Consider the following 13,954-nt stretch of genomic DNA (forward strand, 5'->3'; position numbering starts at 1 on the left):
TTTAACAGCATGCACTTAATCCACAAGGGAAGAGGGTTAAGTGAAGGGCACTGACAGACAAGCTTTGGCTGAGCTTCAGGTGCAGGGACTGAGGACTAAGTGGTGCTACTGCCCCCACAGCAGAAACAGCAGAAGGAAAGACACCTTACTCATTTCACTGCTATGTCAGTGTCTCTAAGTGGTTCACACTTACATACCAAGGTAAGGGGACAGAACTAAAAGGTGAAGGTAGGTAGCTATTTATTTGCATTTTTTTTTTACCTAGTGCAGCAAAATAAGCCTGTCAGTGTCCATATAATTATATTATCCTATATTTGGAATGTCACACACAATACAGATACATACCACACACACCATCAGTTACTGTGCAGTAACATGCTTGGCAGCACTGAGGAGTATGTGCTGCCCCTGTTGGAGCCTGAACCTCCAGTTTGAAGCCATACCATCACCACAGTGAAGTTACAAAAGAAACCAAGAACGATGAAAGCAATGGTAAGGTTTTTAAAAGGTAACTGAAAATGTAAGAATTTTTATTGTCAAGTACTGCAGTGCTAAACCAGAAGAGGAATAGTATTTCTAAGGAAGTAGGAGAGCTGGAAGAAGCATTGGTTTTGGTAGATGGTTACAGTCAGAGGGTAACATACTCAGAACCAGGCTCTTCTCTGAGAAATACTATTCACAGGTAAAAGAAAATTTTTCAGAAGGTCTGTTCTCCCAGAGGACAAGGAAAGTTCTAAATTGGCCAGCTCTGAATCACAACCCAACAAAATGAAAAACAGTTTACTCTTCAAGCACAGATACTAGAATAACTTGGCAGACGATTACATAAGCAACAGTATCCACTATGCTGTACAGTGCTTTGCAAAATGCATGGTTTGGAAAGGATGCGGTGCAGCCAGGGACTGGCGTGCAGCGTGAGCGAGCACTGACCTCTAGCGGACATAAAAGTCTAGAATCGGTAAAGACCGTTGAATTCAAAATAGCAATTACGTCATGCGGACAGTTGTCCCAAGGCTTGTGCTTGGCAGCTCTGCAAGCTACAGTCAGCATAGTTTTCTATTAGGAATCTCTCACTGTCTATGTGTCAGGAACTATCACGTCTATTTTAATGTCTAGAGGCAAAATTTTTACAGCCAAAACAAAACAGTGCATACTTCGAACGTGCTGAGCAAGACAGGTAAGTCAACTATTGGTCAGTAAAATTAACTGAGGCTAAATTCGCTCCCCTTTTCAGATGTTTATTAAGTGCCTTGCCACTGTTGGGACTGTCTCAATGGACATCAGCAGATCACCAAAAGTTTAAAGAAAATTGTAAGGAAACATGAACATGTCATGTCATACCATATTAAGATTCACAGTCCTACTTTTTCTACAATCAAAAAATAGAGAATGGCAAGAGTTCATATATTTTCAAGGTCTGCCTCAAAGGAGCTTGTGTGCTTCTCACTTTCAAGTTATTTTCCATAGGAAAAGTTCTGTAAGTGTTTTGGAGCTCTTTAAACAACTCCAAAGAAGAAAAACAATCCCAGGCACGTAATTCTGTAAGGCTAATCTTCAGCTGAAACTACAAAAGTTGGGTGTTCTCAAATAGTTGATGTGCAATACAGGCTTTCCTTCCTGTATCAGTAATGTCATACTTCATTCAGAAGTCTCACTTAGAAGCTAATGAAGACTGGGGTACTTTCACCACCTTAAAACTGAGGTTTCTGGGAAATACTTGGTCAAGGCTTGAAAAAATTGGAGCTTCCATCTAGTCTTGCAGAAGGGCTTTGTCACTGGTGTGGGTTGTCCTTGTTTCCTTTGCAGCCTGTCTCACACAAGAATTATTGGCCCCACACCCTAGACATTTACTCTTGACTCAGAATGGCAGGGAAGCGAAAAAGTGGGAGAATCTCAAGATCTGTGAATTCTCTGTTACAAGTCTGTGCAAGGAAGGGGGAAGAACTTCTATGAGGAGAGCAGGATGCCAGGAAATGCACAAGACTTATTGTCTAAATACTATTTAAAAGCAAGAGATACAATCTCAGTCTTTGATTGATATGAAACCCATCTGTGTCCCAAAGTTAGTGCCATCACGGAAGTGAGAGTAGAATTTATCAGGGTGGCATGCAGTACAGAAAGTGATATTTTGGCTTTGGTCTATGACAGAATCATCTTGGATGTTCTCAGGAAGGATCCCACCACTCTCAAGAAGAATCCTTAAACAAAGAGAAACAGAAAATATTTTTCATACATACTCACATTCCTTAAGACACTACCATTCAGACAGCACCTCAAGTACCAACTGAACAAACCATGCCAATTTGTGATTGGGACTTCAGTCTGCTTTTATCTTTCTTCCAGTATTATACTACAATAATTGCTTTTCTGCAACCAGTAAACCCAAATTTAACTTGAACATTTGCCTATAATCCATAAACTAACAGTGTAACAGTAAAATAATAGTTGAAACCCAGCAAAAGTGAGCAGATACCATTCATTCAAAGGTATAATTTGATGATTTGCGAAGTACTAGAGAGTACTTCTAATTGGATTGTGAGGACCCTCACCATAACAGTGCTGGATAATACAACACCAAAATAATCGTTGATAACTAATGTGCAATTAAGTCTTTTTTTCACTCAGTAGGCTTACCGTGTTGCTTTTCTAATATCAATGTAAGGACATGCAGAGTCAATTAGTCTCACACATTTCGGATCAATTCTGTAAAATTCTTTTGCCGATTCGTGAGGAAGTTTGTAGCAGCAAGGTCCTACAGATGGGCCCAGCACCACAAGGATATCTTTCACATTACAGCCGTATTCAGATACCATAGCATTTACTGTGGCCATAGAAACTCCTAACAATGTGCCTTTCCATCCTGTGAGGAATGAGAGGTTGAAAAATGAACTGTATAAATCGTCTCTTTAATTTGATATTAGCTAAAATATAAGCTATTATTAAACTACAACAAACAGTTACATCTAAAAATAATTACATCTAATAATAAATAATTATTGTTTAAAACCCCCAACACATTAGCAACTTTCTGTTAGCTGATACAATTTTGTAGAGATGGAAACTAGAGAGAAGAGTTTAGATTAGGATTCCAGAATTCCTTTTTCTCAGTGTCCTGGTTTGGGCAACTAGAGCATACCTTACAGGCTCTGTGCTTGAAACACTTAAATGGGAATATGACAGCAGAAATATGTTACAGTCAGAAGTGTATTTTTATAATATGGTGAAAATTATTCTGATGTTATTTTAGGAAAAAAAAAAAAGGCTTAAGCTAGAGACATTGTTTGGAATAGACAGAAGAAAGCCAAACTTTGCACTTCAGCATTGTTTAGAATAGCTAGAAAAAAGCCCAGCTTTGAGTTCTCTTATCTCAGTTTGAGTCCCAGGAAGTCTTAACAAAGGACAGGATATGCTAATACTTTTTCCTCTGCTTTCCTACATCAAAAGACTGAGATGACCTTATACCTAGTTGTCTTTATTTGTATACACAGCAACATGTTTTCAAGTTAAACATGAACTGAGATGGGGTTGTGCAGGAAGGAAAGGACGACTCAGCCTGGAGAAGAGAAGGCTCTAGGAAGACCTCACTGCAGCCTTTCAATACTTAAAGGGGGCTTATAAGAAAGACTGGGCCTGTAGTGATAGGGCAAGGAGTAATGGTTTTAAACTAAAAGAGGATAGATTTACATTAGATATTAGGAAAAAAACCTCTTTACTGTGAGAGTCATAAGACACTGGAACAGGTTGCCCAGAGAAGTTGCAGGTGCTCCATCCCTGGAAGTGTTCAAGGCCAGGCTGGATGAGTCTTTGAGCTACCTGGTCTAGTGGAAGGCGTCCCTGCCCGTGGCAGCGGGGTGGAAGTAGATGATCTTTAAGGTCCTCTCCGACCCAAACCATTCTATGATTCTATGACTTAGGAAAAGATAACTGGAAGCCTGGCAAGGATTGTGATGTGGGAACAAAAGCCAAAACTTGGGAGATGGAAGGTAGGAGTTCAGGCTAGAGCCAGGAGGTATGCTTGGAAAAGGCAGCGGTGTGGGCTGGGGGAACAGTGTGATGCGTCAGGGACTAGGTAAATGAGGAGACAGCAGAGAAAGGAGCAACTACAGATTTAAATATTTTGCAATAATTAGGTTTGAAAACTTACAATGTAAAACTTTCAAGAGTAGATAAAATTGTCTCCATCTCTTCTCCCCATTAAAAATCACATTCCCTTCTCCTCCCAGACAGACATACCACAATTCTTACTGCTTTCATGTTCTGTAACCTAAGATTGCTAGGACTTTCTCTAACCTAAGCTCGTTAAGCACAGGGTGGGACATGCATGGACACGCCCCACCCCACTTTACTGAAGGAAAGTCAACGTTTTAATCATCTTATGACTCAGAAATTGAAGTTTATTTTGGCTAATTTACTGAATGCATGAAGAATTATATGAATTAGGTGGTACTCACAGGTTCTAGGCAGAGGTGAAGCTTCCTACCATATTAGAGGGGTGTATTAGCATCAAAGCTGAGAAGAAACTCACAGCTGTGCATTCTCCTTGACCTCATAAATAACAGACTTTTTTATAAAGTGAAACAGCCCCAGCAGGAAAATCTCACCACAGGATATGTGTTCTAGCCTGACAGCTAGGACATCTTCTGAAGTCAGACATAACCCCAGGTTGTGCTAAAACATCCCTACTTCAGTTTTATTCTCACTTGGTTTGGGTCAGACAAATATTTCTTCTGATCCAAAATGATTGTTGGGGGCATTGGCTTTATAGCTGGTTTTTTACATATGAAGTTAGACAGGGCGCTAAAAGAATTATTTGGTTTTGGCTACCAGATCAGCAAAATAAATGTATAACTACATAAATAATAATTATTAAAGTTATAAAATAAAAAAAATACATAGCTTGGGAAACAAACTATTCTCAAGACTAATTTTTTATTGGCAGGATACAAACTGAACAGGTCAGGGTCTATATAGTTATGTGACCTTGGATTTATTCATCCTCATTCAGTGCTCCTTTCTTTACTGATTTGTAATCCTTAGTCCAAAACTCCCTTTCCAGTGGTCTCCTAGTCATTTTGATCTCCATGATTTAAAATTCCTACCAGAATGAGCAGCACCGCAGACTTTTCTGACAGGATCAGCAAACAGCACGGGTATGCAATCAGCACCAGGAGCTGCTATCGTAACACCTTTCTGATCTGTAACAATTCCATCATAGCTGTCAGGCTCTGTCTTTCCCATAATACACACAGCATTAGCGTGATCAATCTGTCAAAGCAAAAACAGAACACAGATGGTGATACGGCAAGCAAAAAAACCCAGTTCTGACTAATGCAAGGATTTTTCTTTGGTGTGGAAAACGCTCTGCACCTTCTGAATCATGGAAATCAGGCACTCCTTTGTTCAAATGCCATACAGATGTATCAGTAGAAAGCCACCATAGCCGAACGGCTGATAGTTTGGATGGCTATTCCCACAGATAAAGTGCCAGCATAAATATTTTAATTGTCCTGGGTCTTACAAGTTCTTGCTGAGAAAGGCAAGAATAATGCCTACAGTTTTACCCAGTGATACATGAAGATCTGATCTGTTTATATAAATCCATTGCTTGCTAAGATACCTTGACTCTGTGAAAAGCCTCTGGGTTAAATCCTGCAACACTAGCTAGCCGGCGGAGATTTTCTTTAACAACAACTTGTGGGTCCCTTCGCTTGGAACTACTGAAGAGATTGCAGGAGCTTAGAGTTGGTATGTAGGAGATCCCACCTGTCCTTGTGGTGAACCCATGTAGGAAAATTTCATCTGGCAAGGCAAAAAAAGACAACAACAATTGTTTTCAACACAAGTCCAGATATTACATGGCTTTATACTGAAGAGGGCTGGAATTAGCCCATCAAGTTAAGTATTGCTTTACCCATATTTTGCTGTGTCATTTAAATTTAAGGATTCTAAGTTTCCTTCTTGCTCATAATCATAATGCCCTGAGGGCAAGGCAGACCTTGGAGCAAGAAGGAGTCCTGCAAGATTTAGCCTGACTTTTTGCAGAGTTGTAGCGCAAACCCTAGAGAAGAGGTAACTCACTGAGAAAAATTAAGAGCACATTTTTTAAAAAATGTTCTAACCTCCCAAGGTTTTTTGCCAAATGAGTACTAGTTCTCAACACTTCAAAGAATCTCAAACATCCTTCTGAAGTACACTGAAAGCACTGAGAATTTTGAGCATTGTTGAAAAATCTTTTTTTTACTTTGTGGATCATTTATCATGGCCTCATGCATCAAATGCAGTCACTGTTTTGGGGGAGACAGGGTGGAGGGGTCTGCGTGGCACAGTTAAATACAGAAAGTCCCACAACTGATATTTTTGCTGTCTTAACAGCTGACAAGCTTTGTGACATAATCAGAGTGGAGATTCAAAATCTCTTCTATGTAATGTGAACCTTTCAAAGTCACAGTCAAAATCTCGAAGACAATGGAGACAAAAATTGCTTTAAGTAAGTTACGGTCCTTTCACGTTCTGGATCATTACAGACATATTTTTAGGGAAAGACAGTTCCAAATTTTTGCAGTAGCAAACCTCTCAGCTTTCCCCTGAATCCTCTGAGTCATGTGACCTCATAATCACACCACTTCAGAAACATGCTGCAGTAAACTGGGTCATGCCATGGCAGGGACAGTGAGACATCAATCTGATTAACCAGGCACGTCCAAGGCTGCAGACCAAAAGAAACTCCTGTCCTGCCTTTCTTTGAGAAGATGATGGTAACTCTCCAAGTGTGCAATTCCCACACAGAGGGGAAGGGATTTTACTGTCTGCACTAATGCTCTCGCTAACCCTGGGCCTCTCTTTCCTCTGGTCATGCCCTAGACCTGGTACACACTTGCCAGTCTTTTGCTGTCTCTCTATTGTCGCTTCCCCATCTTACAGACATGACACACTATTACAACATCATAGAGAATTATCTGCTGCCTGAAGACATTTCCAAACCTTACCTTTTTTGCAATTCCCTTGAACAGGTATGCTTGGGAACAGTCTCTGTAAAATCTATTAGCTGGGATTCTCTTTACCTGGGATCAGGAAAGATCTGAGGATGGTGAGCTCCCCTTTCAGGCTCGGCAGGCTTTCTAAGTACATCTGAATCTCTCTTTGGATAAGTGCCACGTCCTGCGTAGGAAGCCTTTGCCCTTCACTCTGAGGTTCAGATATCTGTAGGTTTTCACAATCAGATGCCACCTGTAAATCCTCAAATTCAAACTGGTAGACTGCTGTAAAGAGATGGTCTATATATACTTTCATTAAGTCTTTTCTTAAGGGAGGGAGAATAACTTTAATGACACTTAGGTCTTTTTCATCCAGTCTTTGTTTGATGGTGTATAAAGCACCAGCTGCAGTCAGAGCACATACCACCTCTAGTTTTTTCTTCAGATTCTGAAAATCTCTCAGAGGTGGAAGCAAGGACTCTTGTTCACTGTCCTTGTCACTCCCCTGATTCTGGTAACACATGATGTAAACAAATGGAGCTGGGATGGAAGAGCATTTATCAATAGTTTCCAGCATGTTACGCAGTAATCCTTGGATGTTCTGCAAGTTGGCTGGTAGGCTGAACAGATCTATCAATACTGCTTCCACCATATTCAAGGATATTTAGAGATTCCTACAACCACCAAGTATTCAGTAACAAAACCTGAAAAACAAACAAAAAGGCAAGACAGCATCATTAGTCCAACCACAGAATTATGTAATTAAGGCAACGCACTCAGTGATACTGTGTAGAGAAGGTGGCATAGCAGTAGTTATGGTCTTAGGATCTTTTTACTGCATCAAAAGAGAAGTAGCGGAAATGAGAATTATTATGTATTTAAGTACTTGGGTATTTCCCTACCACCCTGCCTACCTCAGGTTTTTCCCAGGTCAGGGATGATAAAAGGTTAGTACATAATATTAGATTTACTGAATCAATCAACCTACATTAGCCTAATGGATCTTCTTGACCTCTGACTGTTGGGCCCTCCTCCAGCTCCCATGAGGGGAACCAAATACAGAGGTCCCTCGGTTTCCTGGAACTTGAGGAGTTTCTTTTTTTCAGAGGGATTTTACACTTATCACTGAGGTGGAGCTCATGTCTGCTACCTCTCCTGGCAGCAGGGGTGCTGGGCTGTGAGCGCAATGACATCACTCCCACAGGCTTCCACACAACTTTTTTTCACTTCTCTGTTTTGCATTACCAAAACTATTTACTTGCAAATTTCTAACTTCTGTGTGGAAAGGCACATGATCCGTATAGTTCTTCTTTTCAACATGCATAGGAACTCAGCACAGGCTACTGGAACTTCACCTAGTAACACGAGATCTACACAGAACTAAATGAAAAAAATAATATAATGCTGTGCACAACTTCTTGCCTCAGCTTTTTCACTATGCTCTGAAATCAAGACATGTTAAGTTATCAAAAATCATTCTATAGTTCACAGCTTGTCTTGTAGACCCATGGTATACGTCCAGTTTTGGTGGGGTTTTTTCTTCTTTTTCTGAACTTTCTTGATCCAAACCCAGCTAGGCCTACTTGTAGAAACTTGTCTATCCATCTCTTCCTCTCTGTTCCTATGAGAGCCTATTTTACATATCCTCTCAGAAGTTTCTTATTTTCTTTTCTCTGTCTCTGATAATTTTTTCGTTTCCAGTGCAAGCCTCCAGAGGTCTGGAACAAAAGACTACATGCCTCTGCTTTGGGAACCTTGAACAGACGGCTATTTAGATTTCACGACTAAGCACCGTGCTTGATTCAGGAAGCATGCATGCAGCTTTATGACCAGTTGTAACACCCCTAATTATTTAGAGTATTCTTTAATACCACCATTTTTTTGCACAGTAACAAATTGTGCATCTATATTAATTCATTTACAGGAAATTTAATAACTTTGCAGGAACAAGGGACTTGAGAATCTTCTAAGTCTTTGAAATGAATGCTCTGCTACTAGAGCTAACGGTACCAGATAATGCCTGGCACTATTTTCCTGCTCCAAGTCCTCATTCTCCTGTAACTACATGCATGCTCTGGCTTCACAGCACTTCATTATCCTGCAAAAATACTGCTTGTGTGTGTACTTGAAGCCTACCACTATGGTGGACTTGGTGTCCTTGGCATTTTGTGGTTGACAATGGATTCCCTGAGTTTCCACACTCAAACAAGAAGTCAAAGACCCTTCTGGTTTTAATGGATTGTATATTCAGAGGAGGTTTTACAGAAAACATTCTGTGTTTTTTTCATTGTTCTTTCCCCCAGACTGGAAGAAAAATAATCCTGACTGAAAATGATGTTTACCTTTCTGCAAGTTGAATGCTTACGAAGATTAATTAGTGACTATCAAAACAGGTGAATTGAAAGTATCAAAATGTAACAGCAGATAAAACATCTGCCATGGAATTTATGACTCTTGATTTTGCTCAGAGTATTATTTACACACAGCTGATAATAGATTTTAGACAAAACAGCTTGCTAAGAAAACAGTGTCAAAACAGCGTCATGTCAAAGACCATGACATGGGAAATCAGGGTATTTCCTTCCCTACCCTGACTCTCTCCGTGGGAAGCCTCTAAGAATACGACACGATCCCAGTCTAGGTATAGCTAATAGCCCCAGCAAAGAGTACAACAAAGGGGTGTAGTGGAAAAACAGATTACTGCTCCACTTCAGATATGCCAATAGTGGAAGGTAAGTAGAGTTCATTTAACTCCTTGTATTTCCCCAGAAAAATACCACCAAAGAAAAGGTGGAAGCAAAGTGCAGAGAGAGAGGTAATTGCCTTCATTGATACTAAGTTGTGTGTGTATTGCAAAAAGTCCACAGGGGCAATTATTGGGATGTACATAAAGAAGTAATGGGGCTGATTGACTCTCATATCCTTCCAGTTTTGCATCACAGAGTCCTACTGAGGCCAGTAGTGTCACAATTAAATTTGCTTACAGTCATAATAAAATTGTTTGACTGCTTTCCAAGTCTCCTAACAAAACCCTTCTCAAAATACAGCCTCACCAAGCACAGCAATGTTCTAGCTTATGAGAAACGCATTCATGGTTATTCAGGTTTTAAGTAATATGCTCTACAGTCCCAGCATTTCATGGGAAGTGTCACTGCACATAACTAGATCAGAAGAGATTAACTGCATTTATTAAGGAGTTGCTCATTTCAGTACACACTGCAAGACACATACTTGCACAAACTTGAAGCCAAGGCCACCCATTAGCTGTTTCATTCACCCTCTGAAACTTTGTCAGTACAAACATTTGGAGGGTAAAAAGATTCTCTTGCATTGATATAATGAGAAAGAAAATAAAAGAAAATGATAGATAATGAGAAGGGAGGAGCGGTGAGGAGGTAACAAAAGCAAAAAGGAGAAAAGCATAGTGAATACAGAAAAGAAACAATGAAGGAAAGTAAACTGGGCTGCAGAGAAGAGGCAGCTCAGGGTAGAAAAAAGATCCAAAAAGCAACTTTCAAAACCCCCAGAAATCTAATTCTGAAAGCTCATTCTTGGTCAAGGCAAGATCACTGGCAATTTCCTGCACCTTTGAATCCCAATGGTCACCTTATCTTCTTACAGAAACTCAGAGAACAGACATCATTTTGGGAAAATTAAAAAGGCAAGAAATATTTAACATCTGCCAGAGACACATGCACAGAGAAAGAAAACAGGTCACTAAAGCAGCCCGTATGAACAGGAACAAGAGCCAATTTGTAATAAAATTCCAACAGCAAAGACAAAAAAATGGGGGAAAAAAATATAAACGCCTCTTAAACTGCATTAAAATAAAACGCTCTGCCTCTCTTAACTCAGGGGTATTTAGGCGAGGTTGAAGAAACAGAAATCAGCACTTACAATGAAAATACTGAAGTACATGCAGTTTTTATAAACAAACTCAAAGTTTAAAACACAGGAATTTACTTACACAGGTAGACAATCCTTCTAAAACTCTTGAAAGATACCATCTGATATAAGCACACATTACCAGCTTTATATATCTCACTTCTCACTGTCAGTCTTGCAGCTGATTTTTATGTACATGATGGAAATTCCTATTCTAGGTAAGATTATAGTGGGAACCTGTATTTCTTCTTAATGATGAGACCCTCCTTTGTTGCTGTCAGCATACACAGGAAATAACAAACTGTATTGAAAGGCACCAACATGATTAAGTGCCTGGTTAGCGTTAAACCCGGAAGCAGCATTAACTCTGCCTTGTAACCTTGCAGCTATAATCATGTTCTAATGCATCAGCTTTGCACAATCTCAGATTCAGAAACGTACAGCATGGCAAAACGGAACAAGAACACAAAGACCTTAAAGAAAAACTTGTGCAGACTGAGTAAGTTTCTTTTTCTGAGCTGGAACTGCAAGTCCCAGTCAAGAATTTGGCAGTCAGTCAAGCAAAAGTATATTCAGAAGGCCCCCAGACAGAGAGGTTATGAGCGGCCACTCTTCAGGGCCACAAGCCCAAAATCAAGATGGTAATTTCTCCTCAGAGCAGTCAGAAATTTCACAGAGCTCTGTAAAAAAGTTTGAATGTTTTGCCAGGACAATGCAAAGGTCAAAAGGCAAATGGGGGAATGAAGGATTTATATTAGGCTTTGTCCAAGAAACAAATAATAATAAATACGTTTTCTCAGCTGTGCTAAAAGTAGTCATGACCAATCAGTATATGACAACTGAAAAAAAGGACAAGAACAAAAGTTTTAAATATTAAAATAATGAAAATAAATATTTTTTTCATGTACAGAGGAATTAATAACATCTGATTTCTTGCGAATTGCTGTCCTTTGCCTTCTGTTCCTACCTTCCCTGCAACTGCAGTAACCTACATTTCTGCCAGCTCCAGAACACACCTCGGGAGTCCCCCTTCTGCTCGTCCTTCCAGCACACGCTGGGCAGAGGGATGAGAGCGCAGTCCTCCTGGCTCTCCTTCCCAGAGGGAACTGATGCGGCTATCGCGTCCTTCCCTGCCCAGACACCTGTTTTTATGAAGTCTGCAGAAATCAGTTATCTCTGGGCCTTTCCACTCCCTGGCAAACGTGCTGAACTAGATCATTAAAAATTAACCGGGGGGGGGACACGACGGGGGACAGGGACGGGGGACAGACTCGTTGGAGAGAGACCAACACAACCATTTCCTTTCGTTCAACCAAAGAGAGAAAAAAGGAATTACTGGGGTTATTTTTGGTACAGAGTGCTGAGAAAGGCTAAGGAAAGGGTCTGAAAATATCCAGGATACAAAACACTGACAAACAACAAATTGATGTCTCTGGCTGTAGTATTACATTCAGCTTCAGCCATTTCAAAAAAAGGATGAAATAAACCGATTTTATGAAGATATGGGCCACTGAATTATAAAAAATTGTGGGGATTTAGAATTAAAATTCCCTAACCTAGACTTCAGAGGAACAGGACTGGGCAGGAGGGGCAGGAGACAGGGCCACAGCCGTGGAACTGGAATGGGCAGGGCACTGTGTCCAGTAGAAACCAGGCGACATTTCTTCTTCCTCGTAACCCAATGGTGCCCAGCAAAACTTACATTCTCTGCAGTGTACATCAAACACTTCACGAATTATGACAGGAAATGCAGTTTAATCCAATGAATTAGATAACTCGGGGAATTCAGAAGCGAAAAAAGGCTCAGAAAATTGCCTTAGCCCCTGGGCGAGCCAGGCTGCGCTACCACAACGGGCCCCACCACGAAGCACCCACCTACGTCGCTGTTCCCTCCGGTTTTCCTCCGCCTCCTGCCAGGGACAGGCCTGCCGGCCCTCTCCCGGCTCCCTGTGCCCCTTGCCCGCCGCTAACGGCCACGCTCCCCTCCCGCCGCCTCCGCCGCTCCATTGCCCCGGCTGAAGTTCTCCGACGCTCCCTAAGGCCCGTACACCGCGCCGCGGAGCCGGCCCTTGGCCGACGCTCCCTGACGGGTGGCGGGCGCCGCGCGCGCCACGGTTTAGGCGGGAAGGGGCGGGGACGGGGCGGCCGTTGCAGCCCCCCTGAGGGGGGTCGGCTGCGTGAGGGGGTCGGCGCCGCTCGTCGCCGGCGTCGGGGCGAGAGGTGGTCGCCGCGTCCCAGGGCGCCTGGTTCTGCTCTGAATGCGTTTCAGTGCCGCAGGGACAGGGTTGCTTGGTGTGTGGGGGTGCGTGGAGTGCTTGAGCGGCATAGAGGGGAGAAATGCCGGGTGCCAGTACAACCGTTGAAACAGCCCCAAAAATAAAATTATAGATGTGGTTTCCTAGTCAGGACTACGAAACTTGAGGCACGGTTTGTGGGTCCTCTGAGTGCCGTTTAATATACCGGGCCTGCAGATGCACTTGTGCCAGAGTCGTGTTTACTTGAGAGTTCTGTGTCACTTCAGATACAGAGCTTTTATATAACAATACAGATTTTATTAATTATCCAAAGTGATACAAAAATAGTACGAAATGTTTTCTGATCTCAGGCAGGGGTATGTCTTTATAATGATACTAGTTTGTGACTTACATGTGGCAGTTTTCTCAGTCTGTAGTTTATCTTACATTAAGGAGAGTTGAATAGTTAATATACTAGGCAGTTGCAGTATGGTAACTGGAATAATTTAAGTATTCAGGCTATATTTAGCTCTCATGCATTTCAGATGTTCTTGAAGTGCTTTTAAGAGCTATGACTGTATTCACAAACTGAGGATGTGCCCTGCAGAGAAGCTAGAACGTTCAAATACTTTAGTTTATAAAATTCTGCAATAAAGGGTTCTAATTCTCAGTCATTAGTTTTGAGCGTCCACCCGTTAGTAACCAGTCATTGTTACTAAAAAATGAACCAAATGAAGTGATGTATTGATTAGGAATCCCAAAGGAAAGCCCTTAATATTGTTCTCTTTCATTAATAGTTAGGAGATAAATAGAATGAAGATAAAACAATTAACTTCTTTTTTATGTCCTTACAGTTCTGCC

General features: G+C 41.3%; 1 protein-coding gene across 6 annotated transcripts; it reads right to left on the reverse strand.

Moving 5' to 3' along the window:
* Positions 1-223: 223 nt before the first annotated feature.
* LACC1 (laccase domain containing 1) lies at positions 224-12,971 on the reverse strand. Of its 6 annotated transcripts, none has more exons than XM_005433237.4 (6): positions 12,735-12,968; positions 7,062-7,678; positions 5,618-5,799; positions 5,100-5,265; positions 2,635-2,860; positions 224-2,198 (listed from the first exon to the last, which is right to left on the reverse strand). In XM_005433237.4, exons 2-6 carry the CDS (start codon positions 7,624-7,626, stop codon positions 2,024-2,026), a joined length of 1,314 nt encoding a protein of 437 aa, XP_005433294.1. In that variant the 5' UTR covers positions 7,627-7,678; positions 12,735-12,968; the 3' UTR covers positions 224-2,023. The 6 variants fall into 6 exon arrangements, with proteins under 6 accessions (XP_005433294.1, XP_027671523.1, XP_027671510.1 ...); XM_027815722.2 differs by lacking the exon at positions 12,735-12,968 and adding an exon at positions 11,876-12,009; XM_027815709.2 differs by lacking the exon at positions 12,735-12,968 and adding an exon at positions 11,852-12,005.
* Between the last annotated feature and the right edge of the window lie 983 nt (positions 12,972-13,954).

Source organism: Falco cherrug, chromosome 2 (assembly GCF_023634085.1).
Source record: "Falco cherrug isolate bFalChe1 chromosome 2, bFalChe1.pri, whole genome shotgun sequence".
Lineage (NCBI taxonomy): Eukaryota > Metazoa > Chordata > Aves > Falconiformes > Falconidae > Falco > Falco cherrug.